General features: G+C 39.1%; 2 protein-coding genes across 4 annotated transcripts in view; one reads left to right on the top strand and one right to left on the bottom strand.

Annotated features, from left to right (window-relative positions):
* The window catches only part of cblb (Cbl proto-oncogene B, E3 ubiquitin protein ligase), a 124141-nt gene extending 112833 nt beyond the window's left edge, over positions 1–11308 (top strand). For 2 of the 3 annotated variants that reach the window (XM_010901758.5, XM_010901757.5), the window contains exons 14-19: positions 17–160; positions 1470–1534; positions 1893–2000; positions 4519–4668; positions 6820–6948; positions 7166–11308. In XM_010901758.5, the coding sequence (XP_010900060.2) occupies positions 17–160; positions 1470–1534; positions 1893–2000; positions 4519–4668; positions 6820–6948; positions 7166–7425 (856 nt within the window). In that variant the 3' untranslated portion in view covers positions 7426–11308. The remainder of the gene's footprint in view (positions 1–16; positions 161–1469; positions 1535–1892; positions 2001–4518; positions 4669–6819; positions 6949–7165) is intronic. The other variant, XM_010901759.5, reaches the window with a different exon arrangement.
* A 7717-nt stretch (positions 11309–19025) lies between these two features.
* Positions 19026–27557, bottom strand: part of alcama (activated leukocyte cell adhesion molecule a) — a 77254-nt gene continuing 68722 nt past the window's right edge. The window contains exons 12-15 of the mRNA XM_010901756.5: positions 26245–26372; positions 24398–24512; positions 21480–21603; positions 19026–20624 (exon numbers count right to left, since the gene is read on the bottom strand). Of these exons, the coding sequence (XP_010900058.2) occupies positions 24482–24512; positions 26245–26372 (159 nt within the window). The 3' untranslated portion in view covers positions 19026–20624; positions 21480–21603; positions 24398–24481. The remainder of the gene's footprint in view (positions 20625–21479; positions 21604–24397; positions 24513–26244; positions 26373–27557) is intronic.

The following is a 27557-nucleotide window of genomic DNA, read 5'->3' as shown; positions in this document are numbered from 1 at the left end:
ATGCTTTGTCTCGCAGACCCCTCAACCCCTTCAATACAGTCAGCTTGGAGAGAGCCAGAGGAACGACAGAGCGAGTTGACGATGAGTATAAGATCCCTTCATCCCACCCGGTGTGTCTGTCCCAGCCTCCAGTCTGCATCTCGGTGTGGATCCCTAACAGGTAGCAATGCAGACAGTATATCCCAAATGGCCCCTTATTTCCTAAACAGAGGATGATGTTTAACCAGGGAAAACAGAGCTCTGGTTCCAAATAGTGCATTATGTGGGGAATATGGTCCCCCCTTGGGAATAACAAAAAACCCATCAAAATATACATTGGTTCAAGCTTGTAGGAGTAACATTAGAAAGAATGAATGACTGGATTAAGCTGGATTGTTTCTATTTGTCAGCAAATATGAACCTGTTTTATTGTACAGCAACAACTAGAGGGCTGTGTGGTATAATCCTCTTAGATGTAAAGTCCCCTTCAATGGTGACTGTAGGTATAAAGTATTCAACATTCAACTGGGTTTTTATGGGGTTGCGAGGTAATGTTGGTTATAAATCAGCTTAATTTCCGCCAATTTGTTTTGTGATTATTGCAGTAGACAGCCATGCTTCTCTATGCCTTGGATGATGCTGGGGTATAGGGTTACAATATCCACAGCCATTGAAGGCCTGCGAGGCCTGCCTTAAGCTAATTTGCTGATCAGACAGTCTGTCAAGCTGTGGCATTCCATCTTTCTAGGACAAACATACATTGATTTAAAAAATGAAATTACAACAACTCAATAACAATTTGTAGATGTGAAGCCACTTTATGCTCAGCAGAAGGATATGAATGAGAATGAAAGCTGAGATCATGACAAAGCTATGGAGTTGTGAGTGAACACTGTTGTACGTTTGGACAGTGAAAATTAGAAACAAATAAGAGGAACCAGGAAATGAGACAGATTTTCCCTGACCACCATTTATTTAAAGAATATCACTGCAATACGGCAACTAACATTGTATTGCATAACAGTGGTACATTTCGTCACCTTACTAAAATAATGGCCCAGGTAATTCTTTCAGATTTTTCAGAAAACACAAAAAACTGAACCAAATACTGACATACTCTTCACATAGGCCATTATACTAAAGGTGTAGAATCACATGACCTGTTCAACTGAGGATGTAGGCAATTTTACCAGAGGTGGCCAGCACCATGAGGAGAAGATTTAGGAAAGAAAATCATTTTGTCCAAAAATTACTTAGGCCATTATTTTAGTAAGGTGACGATTTGATGCTAACATAATTTTTTGGGATTCACAACAGTACCGTATAAGGCATTTATTATGTTGTCCTCATGGCCCCTTCATTGAGGTATCTTTACACAAGACCATTCACTTATAATTAACATTCAAGACACTAAACAGTCTCAGTTGATGTATGGACAAACAACAATTTAAGAAAACTACGTATTTCTTTTTTATTTATTCTCTTTTCAGAAATCTTGAAAATGGCTCATCAGACTCTTCAGCAGAGGAAAAGAAGCTCAAGCCCTCTGAGAATGGTAAAGATGAAAGCCTGTTCAGCAAAACTTGATACAGAATGTGTGGACAGCTGCCAGACAGCACCACCAAGTGGTGAAGTCAAGTTCTCTACTTAATTTAGTCGGCTCTTCAAATTACTGGGGGTTCCATGTGAAAGAAATTCAGGTTGACACTTAATGCTAAGGGCTCATTTTTGTCGCTTTCATCATTAACTCCATGATTTGACACAAATCCCTTCTGGTTTCTGTGTATTGACTGAATCAACCCCAGTGGACAGGGAAAGGGGATATCCCAGTCTTAAATAACGTTTTGGCGTCGTGTCTATGGGCTCATTGCCTGCCATTACCGTTCACGTTAACCTATCCTTGTGTTTCTCAGGTTGCCAATTTGAATCAGGAACATTGCTCTCAGGGGCAACTCGCGCCGCCCTCTGCCCATATCACAACAGGACGCCCTCTGACTACGACATTCTACTTCCCCCTCAAGGTAGCAAGTCTTTCACCCACCCCTGCTCACCCCTGCCAGTTTGTCTGTGTCAGGACTGTGCAGGTTTAAGATTTTTTGTTAATTTTGAAATACTACGTCAGGGAAGTTAACTCTGGTCCTGGAAGCCCAAAATTCTTTAGGTTTTTACATACGTTTTTACTTGCGAAATGTATCTTAATTTGATGACGATGAAAAACAAGTGTGACCGACTTACCTTTCCACAATTTTAATATTGCCACTATGAAATTAGTTTTGTTCATAAGTCAACTGACATGAAATTCTATTACATTTTGTTACACTTGAAACTGAGTAGATGCTCAACCACAATCATTCTTTTTTAATTCTTTGTTCATAACCATGTAGGTATGAGGTGGGAAGTTGCTGTACCAGTTAAGTCGTTAAAACCAATCAGAGGCATTCACATGCTTTTAACTCTTAGACAAAAATGATTGGCTAATAGCCAACATGCTGCATCAACCATTAACTAAAAGTAATGTGTCCATGCTGGTTATCAGTTATAATATAAAAAAACATTACAAGACCTTGGGACTAGAATTACAGTCCTAAGATGCTGAGCATCTGGGTTCTGCTGGGTTTGGTTTCATGGTTGGGGCATAGCATACTATAACTACAGCAATGGCAAATTATATGATAAATACACTTGATTAAAAAAACAGGGGTGGGCTGCTTTGTTTGTTGATTTAACAAAGAGCTTTGATTTAGTTGACCACAAGCTCTTGTTTGCCTGACTCAGAAACAATGGTCCCAGTGAAGGCGCTTCACCATTGCTTTTGGAATTGCCTTGCTGACAGACCACAACGTGTCTAGCCTCCTATAGACGTGTCTCGCAGGGATCCATTTTTGCTCTTGTGCTGTTCTCAATTTTGATTAATGGGATGTTGGGAGGAATAGCTGTTGTTTGGCTGCAACTAATGGGGATCCTAATAAAAATCAAAAAGCAAGTTGCATTTGTATGCAGATGATACAGTCATTTACTAAAATGCTCCATCTCAGTTTCAGGGCTGTTAAAGAGCTTCAAACTGTCTTTCAGTCACTGCAAGACTCTCTAAATTGCCGTGAACAGGATTTGAATACATACATTAAAACCCCAAAATAATTTACTTTACAGAGCGTGCTCTTTCTTATCCAAAGGCACTTCTATTAGGAAGGTTTAATCCCACATATACCTAGTTGTTCAGTTTCAGTAGATGACATACTGTCCATTAAAGTTTATATGGATTATGTTGTGAGGAAGCTTAAAACTGAAATTGTTGTTTTATTTCCGTAATATAGCTTGCTTCCTATTCTAACAAAAAGGAAAAGACATTGTTCTCTCTATAATTGATTATGGTGACTTATTGTTTATGCATTCAGCCACTTTTGTGTTACTGAGACTGGACTTTTCTATGATTTGTTACAAATGCTCAGTCACTTTGGAGCTTGCTTCATATGCATGGACAGTTAACACATTGTTAATTTCCAAAGCTCTTCTAGGTGAACTCCTACACTACCTCTCTAGCTTGCTCATCATCACCGCTATCAGTTAACAGACAAGATCTACAAAATAGCTGGTACTTAATGTCCCCAGAGCCTTTACTGAGGCAATATTGCCCTTTTCTATTGTGCCCCAGTGGCATGGAATAGCCTACAATATATGCTACGGCTCAGTGTGTTAGTCTATCTCAATGGTTTTCTAACTCTGATGACTTTGTTCAGAGTGTAAATGTTTTCTGGTTGTTGTGTGTTATATATTGTATAGATTGCTGCTGCTTTCTTGGGCAGGTCTCCCTTTGAAATAAATACTCTTTCCTAATGGGCTTTTTCTGGTTAAAGAAAGGTACATTAATAAAGTAAATGACTAAAACAAACTAATATTTAATATAATGTCACAGAATACATCTTTTGACATTTATCGTGTCACATTGTCATAAATCATTACACGTTTTATCAATGACCAGTGTTGTGCTCAAGTGGATTATCTCCGTTAGTTGTAAATACATTATTCAGTGTCAGTAAAGAATAAGGTATTTACATGCGCGTCAAACTCAAAATAGTTGTATGTTCCCGGGTTTACATTCCTTGTACTGGATTTGTCAGTTGATGTAATTGATGAGGTATGAACTCCCCTCACATGGTATTCAAGGTGCATTACATGCATTGTAAGAGAATAACAAAACAGCAGACACATGGCCCTCCAGGAGCTACATTTGGCCAGTATTAAATCTGATCATGCTTTGTCACTATGCCCCACTTAAAGGTTATTTACAGTTGTGTAGACATGAATGCAGTAAACTTACTTTTAAAAGATACATAGCTGACAAAACCCAATCAGACGACACGATTGCATGCAGTGCTGACTTATAGCACCACTGACATAAATTAGCTAGTGATGATGTGTTTGTGGGAATGGTGCTTGTCTCCCCCTAGTGGAGGTTGTGTATAAATGACAGGCTGATTTGGACCAAGAGCTCAATATGTGCTCAGTCATCATCTGCTCATGCTCTCACTTGTGTCTCAGCAACAGAGGATCTTTTCAACAACCATCCTCCCTCGCAACCGCCTCCCCTTCCGCCTATCAGACACAGCTTTACAGAGCTCTCTTCGTCCCCCTCCTGCTCACGAGCTCCCCGGCCTGCCTCAGGACATGACCACTTCCTGCTAACCCCTGGTAAGCTGGCTTTTCCCTGCAAACACAATAGCAAATCAGTTTGACTGCCAAGATCTGGTTGAGTCATAACACTGCTAACCCTGAAGAATATAGCCCTATTGGCAGAGGTTTTATCACACTGATCTCCACAGATTTGCCTTCACCATATCACTATTCCACTATCCTTTAATAAAACTTGTCCCTATTAAGTACAGTTGTGTTCATAAGTTTGCGTACCCTGGCAGGAATTGTGAAATTGTGGCATTGATTTTGAAAATAGGACTGATCGTGTAAAAAAACTAATTTATTTAAGGATAGTGATCATATGATGCCCTTTATTGTCACAGTTGTTTGGCTCCTTTTTAAATCATAATGATAACAGAAATCATCCAGAAGGCCCTGATCAAAAGTTTACATACCCTTGATTTTTTGGCCTTGATACAGACACACAAGGTGACACACACAGGTGAAAATGGCAATTAAAGTTGAATTTCCCACACCTGTGGCTTTTTAAATTGCAATTAGTGTCTTTGTATAAATAGTCAGAGTTTTTTAGCTCTCACTGAGCAGGCTAGATACTGAGCCATGGGGAGCAGAAAATAACTGTTAAAAGACTAGCTTAACAAGGTAATGGAACTTTATAAAGATAGAAAATGATATAAAAAGATATCCAAAGCCTTGCAAATGCCAGTCAGTACTGTTGAATCGCTTATTAAGAAGTGGAAAATTCAGGGATGTCTTGATACCAAGCCACGGTCAGGTAGACCAAGAAAGATTTCAGCCAAAACGGCCAGATGAATTGTTCGGGATACAAAGAAAAACCCATATGTTAACCTCAGGAGAAATACAGGCTGCTCTGGAACAAGATGGTGTGGTTGTTTATCACTACACCGATTATTGAACAAAAATTTGCTACAAGGTCAAATTGCCAGAAAGAAGCCTTTACTGCATCAATGCCACAATAACAGCTCACAGCTTCTGGCACACTGTAATTATGAGTGATGAGACCAAAATAGAGCTTAATGGTCACAATCATAAGCGCTATATTTGGGGAGGGATCAACAAGGCCTATAGTGAACAGAATACCATTCCCACTGTGAAGCATGGTGGTGTCTCACTGATGTTTTGGGGGGTGGTGAGCTCTGAAGGCATGGGGAATCTTGTGAAAATCGATGGCAAGATGAATGCAGCATGTTATCTGAAAATACTGGCAGACAATTTGCATTGATCTGCATGAAAGCGGTGCATGGGATGCTCTTGGACTTTCCAGCCCAGCAATGACCCTAAGCACAAGGCCAAGTTGACCCTCCAGTGGTTACATCAGAAAAAGGTCAAGGTTCTGGAGTGGACATCAGAGAGGTTATCATTCAAACACATGTTGCTAAATTAGTAAAGAAGATGAAGCTCAACATTGAATTATTTTACAGATATTGAGCCTTTTGGTCTTTTGAGTGTAAAGCTGATTATGTCCAGACCATATTTGTCTGTTTTAAATCATGGAATCTAATTGCAATGCTCACAGCAGCTTTTACGCTTAAACTATTTGATACTGTATACCACACTGCCCATAGTATATTTCAGTGTTGACCTTGTTTTCTTTATATTATATATGAAAAGGTGGAATGGGCCTTTATTTAAGAAGAGTAAGAACAATTGGAGAAAACAATAGAGAACATAAGCATGACGTAGCATGTGTAACAAAACTGTGTATATAAAAAAAAATTGTGGGTGAACTAAATGTACAATGTGTTTGCCCTGATTAAATAAAGGTGAACGGTATTGTTAAAAAATTGTCTGACTGAAACTTAATTCTCCTGACCTCTGGGTAGCTAGTAGTATATTGTAAAAGGGCTATGCTGCCTGTTATGGTTGGTCTTTTTTTTTTCTTCCTTTTGTTAGCTCAAAATCTACAGCCAATACATATCCAACAATCAACGCCGCTTCCCTTTCAAGTGTTCCTTTTTTAAATCCACACAAACATCTATAACTATAATACCTCAAGAAAAATTATTGTTCAAGAGAATCTGTGTGTCTACTTGGGAGAGAGCGAAAAGTACAACAGTATGTTCAGACCAATGTTGTCTGCACATTCTAGGTCATGTTCTACTTACAATCATTGTTTATTAAAGTTGGATAATGTGTTCCCCTCAGTTCTAAATTGTTTGATTTCAGACACTGTATTTGATATGCTGAGCAACGCAGCCCCTCTGCCCCCTGTGAGGAGACTGACAGGAGACAACATGAAGCTCCCATCCCGAACACTCCTATCCCAGGAATATGACCAGTTACCTCCTACCCAAGGTACAACAAACCCAACCTCCTCTGGGCCATTTCACGCTGCATGACATAAATAATTGAAATAATTTCTCTTTTTTAAATTATTTAAAATCCAATTAACATTAATGCATGAATCCATTATTGATAAATCCCTTTTCTGAAAAGCTCCCCTTAGCCACTTGAAAGAAGCTTCTTGCCTCCACATCGTCCATTGACTTCACTGTTCCTTTTTTTTGTGCAGTGGCAGCAGATTGTTTGCAGGCTCCTGCCAGGCCCCCTAAGCCGCTTCCTCGGAAAAGCCCTCCCGACATCCATCAGAGGAAGCCTCATGGGCTGGACTCGAGCACTGAGTGTCTAGACGGCAAAATCGCCAAACTCATGGGAGAGGGTTACTCTTTTGAGGACGTGAAGAGGGCACTCATGATTGCTCAGAACAAAGTGGATGTGGCACGGAACATTCTCCGAGAGTTTGCCTTAGTGGCCCCTAGACTTAACCTTTAGCTCTGAGCAGGAGACCCAATTGGGACATATTGTGCCTCTGTGTGCTCTGGGGTAGAGGGCAAAGGGCTTCTTTTATCTCCTTCTGCCCCTCGCTAGCTTGCAAAAAACGTAAAAAGAAATTACAGCAAGATTGGACAACACTGATCTGCGGACTGCAGTATTCCATAGATCGAGGGCTTGTCCACAACTTTTTGAAAGAGAACAGCATCTGTCTACAAACATGTAATATCATGTTTAAGAAACAAGCTTGTTGTTTACAGTCTACAGACATTCTGGTGAGCTTTTCCAGTGCTGGTCTCTGGCTTCAGCTCATTTAGCCAATGTCTGAGGGTTGCCCTCTTTTGCTCCTGTCACTACTTCCACTGCTGCTGCTGAGAAAGCCCCTCCCTGCCAAACTGCCCAACCCCCAGCCTCTAATTATCAGCCAATCAGGGTGGGGATATGGGCTGTAAAAAGCATAACTGGCCTTGGCACACATTTTTCTGTTTTTTGACATTGTTGCCTTTTGGTTCTTATTCCACTGAAGACGCCCCAGTCAATGAGACTGATGGTTTTTCCAAAAGCCAGATGCCTGGCAGGCCTCTGGTGACACAAGTAAATCCTAGATTAGACAAGATTTTTTAAGCATAAAACATTTGAATATAGTGAAGTAAATTTCTTTACAGTTGGAGCAGCGAACTGGCTTGTGTGTGCGCACACCTCATCTCTAAATCTCTTTCCTGATCAAGTTCTCTCCCCCTTTCTCAGTATCTCTCAATTTCTCCCTATCACAGTCTCTGTGATTATCTCTGTCTCTCTCAACCTTCTACCTCTCCAGCTCTGTATCGCAATGCCTCTCACTTCATTCCACTGAAAGGAATAGTGTCTGCTGTTTGTGCAGTCCAGGAGATGGTGTTACTAGTGCCTGGTGCCCTTGCTGAATTATCTTAATGAGCTGCTGTTGTTGCGGTAGGGAAGAGGCTGTGAGAGACATAGGTCTTGAGTGGTGATTCAGTCCCAGCGGCTCCCAGGTCAGTAGCAGATCCTCTAGGAGGTCCCATTAGGCCACTCTTCAGGTCGGCTAATGCTCTCCCCACTTCCTTCCTCCATCAGGAAACTAGTGAATGAACTATATGGGTGGGAGGTTCCAATGGTTCCGCTTGCCTCTAAAAACCCAGACTAAACCAGATGCTGACTTGTTTTGTGCGTGCCTGTGTATGTTTGTGTTTCTTCTAATTTCTTCAGTGGAAGACAACAACCAAACTGAATGTATTAGCTCTCATGAGAGATCCTCCTGAGACACTCCTAAACCGCTATTAGTACACTTTTCTTCTCAGATCATTATGATAAACATATTCCAATATATATGTGCCAAAAGGAGAATGATGGCTTCTTAAACGTGAGTAGACTGGTTCAACTAAGAACATAACGGAGACTGCATTCTCAGTAAATAATGAACAGTGCTCTCCAGAATTATTCAACACCTTGGTAAAGATTAGCAAAAAAGTATATGAAAAAATGCCGTTGTTGTTTATCGACTTAATCTTACACCAAAAAATATTTAATCCAGGTAATATTTTTAAAAGAAATACCTTTCTTAAAGAAATACCTTTCTAAATCAACATTTATTTTTCCCTCAAAAACATGTCAGGAGTATTGGCTGTCCTACAAATGATTTCCCAAATATAACATGTCTCTCAAACTTCTTGTATTATTTGGAACTCTTAAGTGGTCATCCTTGATTTCCTTTTCAATGGGTATACATATGAGCAGACACACATACCAAACTTCTTTGTTTTCCCTGATATACTAAAGAGCAGTGAGCTGCCTTGGCCGCACTGAGCGAGCAATTCGTGATTACATATAATGTCTTGTGCCATCCAAGTGGCTTCTTGGAGCTTTCCTACCATTGTGAATTAATTGGAAGTGGCAGCTCGCTGCTGTTTAGTATGTCATGCCCCATCTATCAACATGGGGAAGTTCAGGGAACAGACAAATGAAATGAGACAAAGATGCCTTGGCCTTCATAAATTAGACAATGGCAATAAAGACAATGGTACATACCTGATACTACCCATATTCGCTATTATAGGAATAGTTAATCATTTCAAATCAACTGAAACTGATTAAACTCCCTAGAAGAAGAATCTTGGAGTCACCATGTCTCAAACTGTAATGAAACACCATCTCCTTTCCAACATGCTATTTGGATGGCTTGCCAGAAGAAAGCCTTTACTCTCATCAAGTCATCGCCTAGAGTTTTCTCAACCTCATTGGAGCTTTGATTGGAACCAGGTTCTATGGTCAGATGAAAAAATAAATACAGCTATTTGGACACCACACCAGAGGTGGGTTTGGCTTAGAAGGATTTTCATGCAGAAAAGAAAACCTGCTCCCTACTGTTAAGAATGGTGATGGATATGAGATGTTGTGGGGCTTTTTTGCTTCCAAAGGCCCTGGGAATATGTCAAGGATACGTGGCATCATGGAGTCTGTCAAGTGCCCAGCTGATTTTAGACCAAAATGTGGGTCATGGTTGAATTTTCCAGCAGGAAAATGATTCAAAGTATTTCTCCAGATCCACTCCAATGTCTCACTGACAGAAGAATCAAGCTTTTGCAATGGCCATCCCAGTCATATGACCTAAAAGCCATTGAGAACCTGTAGGGTGAGCTGAAGTGGAGAGTCAACAAGGAATGACCAAGGACTCTGAAGGGACTGAGATATTCTGCACAAATGAATGGTCTCAGATTCCTTGCTGTCATCAAACATTATAGTAGAAGATTCAGTGGTCACATCTTGGCATGGTATGTTGCACAAAGTACTAAAGGCAGGTGTGTGAATCATTGTGACACGGGATAAATATTTACTTTGCTTTTTGAATTTGTTCAGACAAAATTGACAAAATTTAAACCTTAGATTTCTCAAAATGTTTAAGCAAAATGCTGCTTACTTGTTTATATTGTAGTTTTTTTTTGCTCACGTATCCAAGGGGTCCAACAATTCTGCATGGCAGTGTGTGTTTGCTAAATAGAAAATTGCCTTAAACTTCCAAGCGCTCTATAACTTTGGCGATACAGATTGACTTAAACAAGCCCAAATGTCTTTGTACTGGGGTTTTTGTCAAGGATTTTAATCCTATAAGGACTGCGATTATTGATCACCTATGATAAGAGAAAAACCACTATCACACAGTTAAGCCAATATCATTATGAAAGTCTTATTGTTGCCTCGCTTTTTTCTGCTGAACATACAGAAGCGTTCCCACACAGACTGAGATGAACTGCATTTGAATAACGGGGTGCATTGCATTGACGTGGGTCATTCAGAGAGAAGCTCTGATCAACTACACTGCTGAGATTATTAATCACAATCAGGAACTTTGAAGTGCTTCATGTCGGTATCAGCGGAATGCCACCCAAAGCCCAAAATGCTGTAAAAAAAAAAAGGAATTTTCACTGCCCTGTGTCAACTACGTAGAACCAACCTGACTTTGTAAGTTTCATTACAATAACTACATTATTTATCCTCTTTGTAACAAATTTATTGAAATCGAAGCATCATTTTGCACTGGTCTGATTCTTTCTCATCAATTAAACTTGAAAGTCTCAAACTGAAAATATTTAATTTCATCTGGTCCATAAGAATGGGTAAGGCAGAGGGGGGTGTCATGGCCTTGATTTGGTTTTAAGGAGAGATTTTCAAATTTTGTTTTACTCTCCCCTGCTAAGAATTCTGTTTGAGGAACATGCCTTGTTGAACGTGTTAAGCATAGTGATGATGTGTGCAGTTAATTTATACATTGACAGCCTTCACTCTATATTATTTTTATTGTTCAGTAATTAATGTAACCAGTAATTTGTTCTTGTTTAAAATGTTTTATAAAAATCAGTATTAACATGTGGTCTGTGGTCTTTTATGATATATACAACCAATATTTTTTCAGGTAATAGGTGCGTTTCCATCTTTTTTTTACAGCGATTAAAAAAAAATGAAACATGACAGAAAATGTATTATTGAAGATGCTGACGATGTAAGTTTTTGGTGTCTGTAACATGGCTGATAGCGCTCCGGCGCCACGCCGGATTTCCGGCGTACAGATGTAACTGCGAAAAAAAAATCAGTTTCGCGTTCGCGTGATCTGACAATTCCCAAGATCTGAGTGGCGCTTTCACTAAACCACACCAGTAAGCCTACTTCAGCCAATCGGTAATAGGGTAGGGGCTGGTCTTGGGTTTTGGCCAATCAGATTGATTCAGCTGTCACTCCACGTGCGAATTTGTTTTGTTTCCCACACTGGCAGCGCGAAACGCGAAAAGTCATGGAGCGCAACTTTATGAAGCCAGGGGAAGACACCAAACTCGTCGATAAAGGCATAAAGAATAAATGGCGCTGGTCTTGGATAGAGGAGGTGGGTAGAGACGAAAAGCCCTTTGGAAGCTGGTGTCAAAAACTCCGGCAAGCAGGAGCATGTTTCTGCACTTTGTGCGCAAGGAAAATATTATATGGTACTAGCGGGAAAAAAGTGCTGCCACCGCACGAGTTAGACCCTAGTCATCAAGCAGCTGTCCGAGCAATTCAACACACCTCACGTTTGCCGGGGGCAACAGCCACAGCAGATATCCGAGCCTCGATGACCGATCGCGTGGCTGATTTAAAAATTCGCTTGTGCTCCTTCATTGCCGAGTTTGATCTGTCGTTTACAATCGCTCGTCCACCTGTCACTTTCTGTCAGAAATTAGCGGAGGATAAACTCGCTCTCACGCATCTGTCTGTCTCGAGGCAGCATGCGGGCTATCTTCAAGGGCGGAAATCCCAGGGGGGTCGGGGGGGTCAGGACCCCCCCCCCATCTAAGGGTTGTCCCTTCAAAGCTATTTTATTCACATTAAACATCGGATGAATGTTTTCTTTTCTCAAATAGAAATGATGCTGAGTAATTAATAAATTAGTCATGACATAAAAGTTCGCTATGTTTAGTGTAATATTATGTAACGTTACCTAGCTTGTTTAATAGCTTGTTGGATAGAAATGCACCTGGCCACTGCAACTAACGTTACCACGTTATCTGTGAACTGATATTAGGGTTAATATTGAAGATCTACAGGTTGTGTTCTGCTCAATATGATGTTAAGTGGCTGATCAGTGGGTTTGCTGCTGTTAAATATATATCCTCTGTCCCAGACGAAACCTAATATTTATGTGGTTGAAGCAAGATCATTTTATAATTATAATAGGACCGCGTGGTGAACCTAATGTAGGCCTATACTTAGACATCTGACGTTAAAGATTTGTGTTGCTGCCCAGATAAAATGACGGAGAAGAGAAAAACGGACATAAGATCCTTTTTCAGTACACCAAAACGCAAAGTAAGTACAGTAAGTCGTCATATGGTTAATTTAGTCAGCTTTTTCATTGAATCAAGAGAAACACTGAAAAGAAGGATGATGGTACCATGCTAGCCCACACTAATGATAGTATTAAGGCTTTCCTCTGTGTGCACGTCCTCTACAAGTATAATTGTGGCTGTATTATTTGTGTCCCCTTCAAAAATTGCTCTTCAGAAATGTTATGTTTATTGTCCCCCCCTACTGTTAAATCAGATTTACGCCCTTGGCTATCTTATTACACACGGCATCTCGCCAGAAGTTAAAAGAAATCTGTCCGACAAGCTTAAGAATAACATGTTTTCACTTAACATTGATGAGGCCACGGACAAAAGCATGGATATTATAATTATAAGTATTATAATTGCCACCCACTGACCTTTCTTAATATGGCTGTAGTATCTGTAGTCTCAGTATGCTATACAAGCAATAAGTATGCAGGTAAGTGACTGTATAAATAAGTAAGATAAGTAAAAGCAGGGATGGATTAATGAACAGGCCCAGGGTCCCAGGAGCTCTGGTGCTCTACAAAAAGATGCTACTGTAATATAGGCTTGTATTGGGTTTGTTCATCTCATGTCTGAATGATGTCCATTTATATCCACAAAACCAGAAACTATAATATTTAATAATAATTTAAGGCACTATTTATCAAAATGTTCTTCCAGGGGAGCACACCCCTGGATCCCGCTTGACAATTATGTTGATCAGGGCTTAGAGGCCCGCTTACCTCCCAGGGAGAAAAAGTTCAGGCTCAGGATTTTTTTCTACTATCACCCCTGCTGTAAAATTAAAAGAGCAACAAATAGTGGAAATTCCTTTGTGCGTAAATTAATAAAATAATGATCAGTATCAGGGTTAATGATTTCAAAAGCAGTTATCTAGAATACATTTTAAACTACATTATACATGTAGTTGACCTGGAATTTACAAAAACTTTCTCTACAGATGTGAAAATCTGAGCTTTTGTGGCAAAACATCTGTTCAGTGGAAAGGTGATTAATGGACCGATTATGTGGAACTTTAGACAGTTATTTGGCACATTAAACAGGTTGAAAAGTATTTTTATGAGCACTAAATCACCATACACTGCAGTCAGTTTGGTGAAAACACCACTCTGGAAATCTTTCGACACGTTAATAGAAACACAGCTACTGTTACAAATATTTAACAGACTTGCCGGCCTGGTGTTGGAAAATGTGTATGCGGAGAACTGATTTAAGTTTTAACCTTAACTTTGCTGTGATCATTAACATTGTTTCCTCCAAACGTGTTATAAGGCTGCATAAAACAGTAATATCCAGACTGTAAAATGTAATTACTTGACAATTTGTTTAAAAAGTTCTTATCGTTTGGGTACATTTAATTATGTAAGAAATTGTGGTGTTAACAGTGCCGCAAAATACCTAAAGAAAAGGAACGCCTACGTGGCAATGTTGTTTGTTGACTATATTACAGAGTTCAGCATGATTGTTCCCTCATAACTCATCACTAAGTTCAGAACAGCTGGGTCTGGATATACCCTTTTGCAATTGAATACTGGACTTTCTGACCGGTAAAGCTGTGAGAATTGGAAAAAACCTCTCACTGATGCTTAACACTGTGACCTCCTTCCCAGGAGTGTCATCAGCCTTCCGCTTTACCCCCCTGTTCACCCAAGACTGAGTGGCTCTACACAGCACTAACTGCATCAAATTTGCAAACAACACCGCAATTTTAGTTATGTTACCAAACAATTAGGAGCCGGCTTACAGGCAAACTAGCATTGTTGTGTCAGGACAAAAACCTTTATTGGAACGTTAAAAAAACAAAGGTGATTGTTGACTTCAAGAAACGGAGGAAGGAACACTCCCCGATCCACATCAACAGGGCAGCAGTAGTCAGCAGTTTTCAGTTCCTTATTGTCCATATAACCGAGGACTTTTCAGGGTCTATCAATGCCACCAGTGTTGTGAAGAGCACACAACTGCATTTGCTCCCTAAGGCTAGAAAGAAATCCAGCATTCCAAATCGGTCCAGTTGAATTGTTATCTCTGCAGCACCCAGAGTATCCATGCATTTTTCCTTCACACAAATTCACGCACTCACCCATCGAAATAAAGATGTATTAGCTCATACTGTAAATAGGTATGTATTACAATCACTGCCAATACTGTCTTTATGCAATTGTTATTCTCCCTGCTGCCATTGTTAAGTAGGAACCTGGCAGAAAGAATTTCACTGTTTGCCTTTAATTAAATGAATTAAAGCAGCTTTATTTACACTACAAATAAGAAAATTAATAGGAGTCGGTATATCTTATATCAATATATCTTTGCTAATATTATTATAATTATTGCTGCCATTGTTTTGTGTTGCCATTTATATTTTACTTCTACAGTATATTTGATCTTTTTAGGGGATTGTTAAGTAGAATCATGAAAGTAAGAATTCCATAGTTTGCCATGTGTACTCTGCATATCACTTTATTTAGACTACAAATTAGTTAATTTCACAAGGTAATGAAAGTGCAAGGTTATGATCCATAAATAGACTCAAGAGATTGTGACTGACTGGTGCTTGGCAAAATATTTGACCTATAAATAATTCCATGTTAACAGTCCAGCACTGTCAGCAAGCTATTGGCTCAAGATGGTCTCAAACCCTAAATCCTTTTTACTTTATTTAAATCTGGGACACTCATTAGTAGAATGTTAAGTTAAGGCCAACCGCCTGGGGGAAGTATGGTTTGGTAAAAAACACCTCAGATTCAGTCTATAAGCAAGTTTGAATCAATAGAGGTCTGTTTTGGTTCTTTGTTTAAATATATATATTTTTTTATGAATTATACTTTTTTCAATGCTTTTATTGACATTTAGAAATATAGGGAGACAGGTGTTGAAGGGTTTTGATCCCTGGTCTTTGGCAAGGAAACACATTTTGTGCATGGAGCCATGAGTGTTCCAGATGGACCAAGGTTCTGCACTTGTTTCCTAACCTCAGTACTGTGATGCATAATCTTAACCTTAATTGGTAAAATGTCATAAGTTGTTGGATATTCCTAGGATATGATATGTTTCAGTAATAATTGTAACACAGGCCACATTTTAGCACATATGTTATACACTCACCTAAAGGATTATTAGGAACACCATACTAATACTGTGTTTGACCCCCTTTCGCCTTCAGAACTGCCTTAATTCTACGTGGCATTGATTCAACAAGGTGCTGAAAGCATTCTTTAGAAATGTTGGCCCATATTGATAGGATAGCATCTTGCAGTTGATGGAGATTTCTGGGATGCACATCCAGGGCACGAAGCTCCCGTTCCACCACATCCCAAAGATGCTCTATTGGGTTGAGATCTGGTGACTGTGGGGGCCATTTCAGTACAGTGAACTCATTGTCATGTTCAAGAAACCAATTTGAAATGATTCGAGCTTTGTGACATGGTGCATTATCCTGCTGGAAGTAGCCATCAGAGGATGGGTACATGGTGGTCATAAAGGGATGTACACGGTCAGAAACAATGCTCAGGTAGGCCGTGGCATTTAAACGATGCCCAGTTGGCACTAAGTGGCCTAAGGTGTGCCAAGAAAACATCCCCCACACCATTACACCACCACCAGCAGCCTGCACAGTGGTAACAAGGCATGATGGATCCATGTTCTCATTCTGTTTACGCCAAATTCTGACTCTACCATCTGAATGTCTCAACAGAAATCGCGACTCATCAGACCAGGCAACATTTTTCCAGTCTTCAACTGTCCAATTTTGGTGAGCTTGTGCAAATTGTAGCCTCTTTTTCCTATTTGTAGATTTGTAGTGGAGATGAGTGGTACCCGGTGGGGTCTTCTGCTGTTGTAGCCTATCCGCCTCAAGGTTGTGCGTGTTGCGGCTTCACAAATGCTTTGCTGCACACCTCGGTTGTAACGAGTGGTTAGTTCAGTCAAAGTTGCTCTTCTATCAGCTTGAATCAGTCGGCCCATTCTCCTCTGACCTCTAGCATCAACAAGGCATTTTCGCCCACAGGCCTGCCGCATACTGGATGTTTTTCCCTTTTCACACCATTCTTTGTAAACCCTAGAAATGGTTGTGCGTGAAAATCCCAGTAACTGAGCAGATTGTGAAATACTCAGACCGGCCCGTCTGGCACCAACAACCATGCCACGCTCAAAATTGTTTAAATAACCTTTCTTTCCCATTCTGACATTCAGTTTGGAGTTCAGGAGATTGTCTTGACCAGGACCACACCCCTAAATGCATTGAAGCAACTGCCATGTGATTGGTTGATTAGATAATTGCATTAATGAGAAATTGAACAGGTGTTCTTAATAATCCTTTAGGTGAGTGTAATAGCTCAATGTTATGTACCCTAATGCAGCATACCATATTACATGAAAATAGCTGGCCAGAGTGTGAATTATACAGTTACAATCGAGAGGGTCAACTTTTTCTCCAGGGCAGTAAGGGATCCCATTACAGTGCAGGGGCATGCTTCCGTAAACTGAAGTAATACAATCCTTACAGAATCTAGCTTGTTTAATGTAATGTCTGCAGTCTGTAGATGATGATCAATCCAACCCATTACACCAGCTCATGGGTCATGAACCACACAACTATTGTAGTCTTGGGTCACCAACAAAGAATTCTAGAGCAAAACTGGCAGCAATAACGGCAAGACCATCCTTTCCACTCAAAGACAGACCCACACAAAACCAGAGCCAAAGGCACGCAGATGTGTTACTAGCATACAGCATCTAGACCTGTGCCTGACTAAAGGCACAGACCACCTCAATATTCTAAATTTGTCAGCTGTTTCCTAAGAGTATCAGACTATTTTCAAGGTAAGAAAACAGCCGTCAAATTCGGCTGATATTTGAGTGGTATATGCCTTTATTAGCTAGGCAAATGTTTCAGTCTTCAAAGTAGCCTAATGTAAAAGATTCTATCAAATCCATCTTACCTTAAAACATTGACCACAGAGATTTGGGTTGACTCTCCTGGGCTGAAATACCAAGCCATAGGCACACAGCGAGTCAGAAAATATGCAAATGAGGGGAAGCCTCAGACAGATTTGACACAAGTAACGGCCGTTTTTGCCAACCATAACCAATGGCAAAACTTTTTCATAGTTACATTTCCATGCAGTTTAAGCCAGAATAAATGACTTTTAAACATGCTAGTTTAACCAAGGGACTCCCTTGAAGGGGGAGAGAGAACATCACAACACAGTCCAACTTTTGCCAGTATGTCACTCATGCGTCATTTGTGTGTCATTAATTAAAGCTGCCCCTACTATAACTGACTACAACAGGTAAACCGAAACTATGAAGACATTCATTCAATATAAGGTTGGCAATGTTGAATCTATGGAAGTATAATACTGTGTAATGTTCTCTGCCATAAAGTCAAAAGTACTGTGTATCGCCAACCTTATATTTAATAAATGAATGTCTCCATAGTTCCAGTTTACCTGTTGTAATGTGGGGGAGCATTCATTAAAATAAGCCGTTGCAATGTTGGGAGTGAGACAGGCAGATGAGACGTCAAGGTTACGAAATGGTATGGTCCACTTTAGGGGTGTCTGAAATCATATTAGATTTTTTTTCCAGGCATGAATATGCTAATTAAATGTATTATAATATTCATGATTACAAGTAAGAACACTATATATAAATGTTTTGAACCCCGACCTGTTGTTTTTACCCTTTTTTGGAGGGGCCAGGTCTTAATTTGGGGGTCAAACCGCTCCAATCCCTCCTGTAATTCAAACCATGTCATTGTCACAGATATACCTATACTATGTTACATTTACATTTAATCCTGAGACCAGGTTGGTTAAAGTGCACATTCTAAGACATGGAATGTACATGGTAGCCTAAGAAATTACCTTTCATGTGAACTGGGTTATCAAAAGCTGATTACAAGTAACAAGTCACTGGTGGAAGCGAAAATTTGGTTCATGCAGACTACTTACATGTGAATTGAATTGATACCTATAAGTTATTCTGAGGCGCAGGAAGTAGTTTAGGACATAGGGTTGGGGATTATTCCATTTCAGTATCAGTCATGAAGTGAAACAAAAAAATTATCATGTTACATTTTCACAACATGGAAAGTGTAAAGGTATATATTCACCTGAAAGGATATATTCAAGCAATTTGCTTGTCAAATGCTCTTTAAGTTACATGTCTATAGTATACATGATGGAAACAGATTTGTTGACATTTTTCAAATCCCTTGAAAAAGAACACTTTTCTTCAAAATGTACACTTTATTCTCAACAAAAGTACAAAAACAAAAGTCAGTATTTACAATACTTGTATGGCCTTCTCATTTTACCCTCTTTGGTTTCACTGCTGACCTGATGATTCTTAAATGAACAGTATGCATGAGAATACAACTTACCTATCACACTTTTACCATCATCCTCACCTTTTCTACAATCCTTTGACCCCCAAAAAATAAAACACAAACTGCGTGCTGTTTCAAATGCCTCTCTGACTTACATATTCTGACAATACCTTTTCCAACAGTTTAAATGATGCACATTTAACAAACAAGTCTAGAAAGCATGCTGCTGCTAACCTGACATCTCACGCAGTATAAATAGAGCAAAATACAAGCTGGACATTCACAACCAACGTATTTACAGTGAACCTCTCCAAATGACAAAAAAACTAAACCATGAATACTTCACTAGAAATTGCCTTTAACTACAGTAAGGCACAGGAAAGAGAATTAAGGATGTACACAACGCACAGGAGATGACAACACAGTTGGAACTAATATTAATCTGGGAATGATGTACAATCAAAATATTAGTGTCATGGTATATCAATTAGAGGTGGAGAGAAAGGAGACGACATGTCATCACATGCCTTACCTTTCATGTGTAATGTTGCATTACAAAAATAACTGTGTGTCTCCTGTTGCCACTGTCTGATGAAAACCGAGCAAAATCCATTTGTGCCAATATTTGTTTTTACATTATTGGACAGCAGACACTCCTGTCAGTGTAGTATGACAATTTAATGACTACAAAATGTATTCAAAATACTGTAGCTTCTAAATGTTTTGAATATTTGTTAATTGGCTTACTTTGTCATTTAATTTCCTGATAAATGTATTTTTTGGAGATCAGGTTTTCACCAGACAATCATGCTATATTCTTTTGTTGTTGAGGCATGTGGTTGGCTGTGACACAAAAATAGAACATTTCAGGAGATCTCCATTTGCCGCTTGTAGGGGAGGAACCTACAATAACAACTGAAAGAGGTACAGCTGCTGAAACACAAACGACTATGAATGCAACCTCGGGGAACTGAAGGGTAACAGCAGTGAATTCTCTTCTCTCTGGGAAGGAGGACCACCAGAACCGCTGACCACCAGTAGTGCAATGTAGAGCAGCTAAGCTACCTGGCGGTCTGCTATTCCAGGCACGGAACAGGTGACTTTTGCTCACCCATGTAACATTTATTACAGGCCTAAAAAGTATACAGTGAATTATACATATTTTCGCTAAATTTAAATATATAAAAAAAAAAAAAACACAAGAGCTTAAACCCACGTCACTAACTGTGCGCAAGCATTCACCAGGAACACAAAAATTAAACGAGAAGCAGTCTTGAGCGCAGAATCAAAATCAATGCACGACACAAAATGTTTCGCTTTTTTTCTCAGAGACTGCATGGGTCAGTGGTGGGACTGTTCATCTGGTTTAGGGAATAATCTGGAATACGTGCTGTTCATTCTGAAGCCAGATGGAGGGTATAGGCGGCCAATCATGTGTCTTCATTTTGATATCGTAGAGCAAGTCCAATAGGTCATGACCTCTCTCAACTGCTTCTTCCCTGTAAAAAGATATCAGTGTGCTTATGTTAACACTTGCCACTCGTGGTGAAACGGTCCACAAGTATAGGGCTTAACTGAAATATTTAGTTCCAGGAAAAATAGAAAAATGGATAAAAGTAAGAATTAAAATGGAACAGTTCGGTAATTATGGAAGAATTAAGTTGAGGATACAACAGTTAAACAAACAAAAGAGCAATAATTTAATTTGTTTTCATGTGCTTTAACCCTAACTCCCCTCATATCTTTATAAATCTGCACATACAGTAGTATGAATTTAATCCCCCCGTGAAACACACTTGTCGTTATTTGTTGGGGAACACAGTCTTGCATCCTTACCATTGGACAGTTAATGTTGTTGTTTCTGCCCATTCAAAAACCAAATTCTGTTGCCATATCTTGTAACTGCACTTTAAACTTGGTGGTTTTCATGATATGAAAAATATGAAAATGTGAAATGCACATTTAATGCTAGTTTTGTTTGCTTGTAGGAGATCAAAGTGGCAGACCCTATTTATTATAACACTCAATAATGTCCTTTAAATTTGCAGCCTACTATACCATCCTGTGACAATATATGCTAAAGTTGCCAATTTGTGGAAGGGACAGAATGCAACTACTTGCTGCGCACTGTTCCCAAGAGCAGTAAAAACACACATACATCATTGAAAAGATACAGCACAAACAAATGGAGACCCCATGTGCATAAAATTTGTGTACTAGGATATGAACTAAATAAATCAAACAATTATTCAGGTAAAAAAATATTAAATTGATTTAGTTCCAAGAAAGCGAGCTATATAATCTAAAGAATATAGATGTTCTAATTGCTTATGTCAGTTGGATGCTGTTCATACCTCCTTCGTCCCTCGAGTATGCATACCGCCCAGCTGTCTCTACACTTTGTGGTTGTTCTCTTCTAGTTTCTTGCTTTCTTCAGATGTTCCGGTTTCCTTCTCTCCGGTTTTCCAGGTCCCTTGTCTGAAGAAGAGATTTGCTTTACCTAGGGCTCAATTCAGTCTGTAGCTCTTTAAAGTGGCACTACACACCAATAGAAACTTAAAGGCAATTTTTTGTGTGGAGCCTACACGGAAATAACTCTACAATATGTTTAATAAATCATATAGAAGAATACTCAAGCCAAAAGATGTGTTTTTATAATAAACGTCCAAAGGTTTCACCTCAAGCTTTTACCTCTCAAGTAGCTAATTGTGATTACATGCGTGTACTGAAAATATCAGCTGCGAGTTACGTTATTCTTTCTGAGGTGTAACCCAGACATTTGAGGGACAGCTCATGTGGGAAAATGGGAATTAACTAACAGTCAACTAAAACAAAGAACATGGCTCAAATGGTTAATTCCTGTGATTAGTATAAAAAAAAAAAAGTACAGATCCATGACAAAAATTAACTGATTGATAATGACAGAGAGACCTGGAAAGTAGCCTACTGCTATTTTTGGTTACATTTATTTTATACAGGTTACATGACATAGTTTAATAAAATGTCACTGATAAGGGTCTGGTCAAGTTGCTGGGTCCACATACACTACCATTCTAAGTTTAGGTTCACTTAAGGGGTTCCTTGTTTCTGAAAAAAAAGCAAATATTTTGTCCCTTAAAATAACACTGAATGGATCAGAAATACAATGTAGCCATTGTTAATGTTAGAAATGACAAGTTTGAGGTTTTCTGATCACAAAGAACAACATTCAGGAGATGGGGACTAAATGAAAAGATGCTGGAGGAGTGCTTGACGCCATCTGTTATGCATGTCAGGGTGCTTTGGTGGTGGTGGTGAAGTGGGAGATTTGTACAGGTTAAAAGGGATCTTGGAGAAAGAATGTTAACAGTTTATTTTGCAATGCCTTGCCATACCCTGTGGACGGCACTTGATTGGAGCCAATTTCTTCCCACTACAAGACAATAACCAAAAGCACAGCTCCGAACTATGCAAGAACTATTTAAGAAAGAAGAGGTGAGCTGGTATTCTGTCTATAATGGAGTGGCCAGCACAGAGACTGAATCTCAACCGTACTGAGCTGTTGTGGGAGCAGCTTGGCTGTATGGTGCCGTAGAAGTGTCCCTCAACCCAATCCAACTTTTGGGAGGTGCTTCAGGATGCATGGGGTGAAATCTCTTCAGATTACCTCAACAAATTGACAACTACAATGCCAAAGGTCTGCAAGGCTGTAATTGCTGCAAATGGAGAATTCTTTGACGAAAGCAAAGTTTGAAGGACACAATTATGATTTCCAATTAAAAATCAATTATTAATAACCTTGGCCCAGTTTCCCAAAGCACTAAGAAGATCGTAAGAGGCACGTAAGGGCCTCGTTATCTTATCAATGCGTTTCCCAAAAGCATCGTTACTGAAGTGGCACGTAACATCGCTCGTTAATTGACAAGTGTTCTGGGACCACTCGTTAGTCCATTGTACAGATACTTTACGGTTTTGTGAAATAGAGCGTCCCTCAACATGCGAGGAGTGATCACAAACAGTTAATATTAAGGTGCAATAGAACAAATAAAAATTATCAAAACTGTTTTGATGTATAAATAATTGCGTGAGTAAGATGTAATTGAATGCAATTGGTTACTGAGGATGAAGAAAAACGTAAAGTAAAACAATTAAGAAAAAGTGTTCAAAATGACCCATCAACAAGTCTGAAACCCTGCATAGTACTGGTACTGTTTTTGATGGATAGGTGCTGGTGCCTCTCTACCTCGTCTGCCTTTATATTACCATCGTCTACTTTTATATTACAGTTTAACCAGTCGTGTTGATATAGCTACCGGAGGAACTGATAATTGGAATATCATTATCGATTTCTGGAGAAATTTGATTGGCTGAAGTCCACCCAATTGGTTGAATATAACAGTTTCATACACCCTAAATTTCACTACTACTTCGATTTTTTTTTCTTCCTATTGATGCTTAAGTAGTAGGAGAATACATTGCCAGCAATATTATATGCTTCTGATAAGTAATTAAGCTCTATCGAAATGCAATAGGTTATATTTCAAAACATATTCATGGCTTAATTCCTTTCCAAACCCCAAAGATGGCCTAATTTCATTCCAATGGCTGGTATATATGGCACTTACGATGCACTTCATAAAGAGCAACCGTACATGGTGGTTTGGGAAACAGGCGTAAGTACTTTCGTAACCAAGTCCATCTTTAGGGTGCATGCATCGTTAAGCTGTCGTAAAGTGCCACATTATTGGGAAACCAGGCCCTTGTCAATAACTATATTTCTTATTCATTTTGCTATATTTCCTATTCCACTCATTTCATGTGTTTTCATGGAAAATAATGAAATGTGAAAGTGACCCCAAACTTTTGAAAGGTGGTTTGTGTCTCGACTTGAGACTGTAACCCTCTTGGCTCCTCTGCTGGTACATGCTAATGTGTAACTGTGACATTGTTAATGATTATGAATAATCAACATTTCTCTCTCAGGGTGGGTGTTTTGTAAAAGCACTTTGTGACAACTGCTGATGTAAAAAGGGCTTTATAAATAAATGTGATTGATTGATGGTTTACTCTCGTATCTAAAAAGATTTTTACTAAGCCTATGCTTTTGCACAGTAAATTAATGTCTACTTTTCTCAGACGTTAGTATTCCTTTTCTGTCCCTAATGTTCGCATCACTCACAAGCTCATGTTTGTAAAGTAATATCTGCATATGATTCGTAAACCTCTTTTTTAGTTTTGCCAGGAATATGATCATACTATACAACTAAAATGTAAATGTGTTTGTGCGTTGTACCTTGAATTCTTCATGTAGAGCCAATAGACCAGTGCCACAACAACGGCTGCTACAAAGAGGCCAACCACGATGCCCACAATCAGCTTAGCCTGGTCCGAACTTCCATCCTGGTGCCCTACAAACAAATCATGTCAAACACTGCAATACCTTCCTCTATGTCCCTCACACACTCATTCAATCATTAATGTTACTGCTCGGAGTAGGGCTAGCGAAGCAAATGATAATGTGTGAGCTATTTTTGTCTAAGTAAATACGGCTGGATGTTTATGGGTATGACATCTGTCAGGGGTGGACAATGAAGGGTCTGTGATGAGTTTGTCATGTCGGGTTGTTCAGTTCCCTACAGAGTAAAAAAAAAAAAAAGCCATCCAACCTCTCAGGAGGCTAGGAATTGGTAATCAATAATAGATTGTCAGACTTTCTGCGCAAGAAGAGAGGTAGCTTCATAATTCTTGAGGTTTTGGAAAAATATGTTTGTGAATAGATTAACTTAGTTTTCAAGAAAAGGGTTTATTCATGCTTTTGCTGTGAAAATGGTTGTGGTCGACTCACGCAAATGAATTGTAAAGAGATATATACAGATATACAGTGGGGAGAACAGTATTGTTCATACAACTGGCGGATTTTGCAGGTTTCCCACTTCAAAGCATGTAGAAGTCTGTAATTTTATCAATAGGTACTATTCAACTGTGAGTGACGGAATCTAAAACAAAAATCCGGAAAATGTACAGGTGCAGTTACAGACTCTACATGCTTTAGAAGTAAAGAAAAACCTGCAAAATCCGCAGTGTATCAAATACTTTGTTCTCCCCACTGTATATAATTCAGCCAACCCTGGTAGTTGTGTCAGAAAGTTGAACGGGCCCATTTAAATCATGTGGGTTAGGGGGCAAAATCTTACCTTGCTGACCTGATTTATTTCCTCCTTATTTACTGAATCAATATAAAATTAAAATTAACTTCCATGAATAATATCAAATTAATCATGCACTGTGACTAGGAAAATCATTTGTAAAAACAAAAGTCTAACATATTCCAAATACCAGCCAGAAGCATGTCATTTGGTGTGCAAGCAAGTGAAAACTTGAAGCATTTTAGTTTGCCCTTGTATACTTAGCAAGATTCCTGATGTTTGGTCAAAGTGGTGAGAAGGAAAATGTCCATGCAACTTGACCCCTAGAGACAGTAGGGAGAAGAGGGGGGCAGTCCAGCACCTCAACAAAGACAAACCCAACAAACCAAACCAATTCAGATCATGAGAGACCAGTGAGGAAAGGAAACAAGATGGATGACATAGGATCTGACAATGGTACAATGTCCAGTGAATGAGAATTATAGTGTGGAATATCCAGCATAGCCATCCATATTTACTATGAAACCCACATACAGGGGAAAACTTTGGTCCCATATAGCTCACTTCTATATGAGTAGGTCTTATTTTCCATATTGGAATTTTCATAGACAAGTTACCACCCCCTTTTCAACTATTAGATTCTTAGAGAGGTGGTTCAATGTGTACCCTGACAAGATACAAAAATATAGATATTCAATCAGAAAGTATTGTAGCTTTCAAAGGCAATGTTTCCAGAAATTCCCATTCAGGATAAAATGGCTGCATACATTGGCACTATTGGTTATCGCCTTTAAAACCAGCTTTCAGATTGAATCCAGGGACATAGTAGGGTCCAGAGAGTCAAGTGAAAATGATTTATTGTAAGGCTACTTTAGGGTAACAGTTAGAAGGGATGTAGGTTAGGGATTAGTATAGACTCTGAGATGTATTGTAGCTATGCTATTCTAGTTAGTGTTTGGCATTATTAAGCATTGATTGTTACCAGGACACTCACAGGTTGTGACATTTATAACCTTGAATCTCTCCAAGCTTATTGGTCACAAAGCAAGTAACGGTCAGGTTTCCTGAGGGCACCACTGTGATCTTGTGAACTGCCTTGCCATTGATATAGGAACTCTCCTCCTGATGGAAAAAATTATTGTCAGTTAAGAGCACACACAAGCAGACAATATTCCCAACAAGTACGTTGGCCTTACTTTTACACAGAGGTGCAGATGTATGCAGAGATGTACTATTTTGGAATTAAAAAAATCCCATTACAAGGTAAATTGTAAAACAGAAAAATCTCCAAGTTCGGTCAAATTCATTGGCACACTTGCACAATTCTGAAATTAAAATTTAACAGAATTATTTGTTATATAACAGCACACAACAAAATACACTTCAAAGTAATAATGCCCTGGACATATTCAAAGTTCAAATTAATTTGGTTGGAGGCAAGTGATTTTCAGCAATTGTACTTCATCCCACCAGTGGTTAATTGCAGGAGGTCACAGTCTCAAAAATGCTTTCAACCGGTTTTGAATCTCTCCCAGAAAATGAAGCTTTATTTAATTCTATTGTAAAGGGCAAGGGTTTATTTTTGTTTATTAGGATCCCAATTAGCTATTCCACATGCAACAATAACTTTCTGGCTTCCAATATCTTACAGTATAAGTACAGAGCAATTCATGAGATGACAACGTACTATTGAGTACACTAATAATCATAATGTAATGACATTGATTAAAGATATCAAAAATAAGAACTCCACCCTTTAATGTGACCTCACATGTAACCTTTATGCCCAGGTTGTTTTTTTGGGTGAACTGGAGTTGATTTGTGTGTTACCTAACTAATACCTTGATCAGAAACTACTAATATTTGACAAATGTAAGACTAAAGCAAACCACTGGGGAAGACAAATAAATTTTACACACGAGTTGAGGTCACTTACATGTGACCACTAGAGGTTGCTACAGATTATCTGAAAATGTGCGTCTCACTGTCTGTTTTGACAGCTCCAAGTAATAACCAACATTAGGACATTATGGTTAACTTGAGGGCTAGATTGACGCTTACAAGTCTGTATTGATTTGCTGCATCCTGGGAGATGTATTCTTAAATAAACTGAAGTGAAAGATAATATAACATTTGCCAGATGTCAAACCACCTAACAGCTTGTGCTTGGCTTTATCACAGAAAACATCCGCAATACATCCGTTTGACTCCTTCCAGCCAAGACATACAACCGTGTAAATCAAACACACTTCTTAAAGCACATTGCAGACAATCTGCTACTGTATCTGTCGGAAATTGTTAAATGCT

The sequence above is a fragment of the Esox lucius genome, chromosome 7 (assembly GCF_011004845.1).
Source record: "Esox lucius isolate fEsoLuc1 chromosome 7, fEsoLuc1.pri, whole genome shotgun sequence".
Taxonomy (NCBI): domain Eukaryota; kingdom Metazoa; phylum Chordata; class Actinopteri; order Esociformes; family Esocidae; genus Esox; species Esox lucius.
Note: the sequence above shows the minus strand (reverse complement) of the source record. Positions and strands in the feature narration are given on the sequence as shown.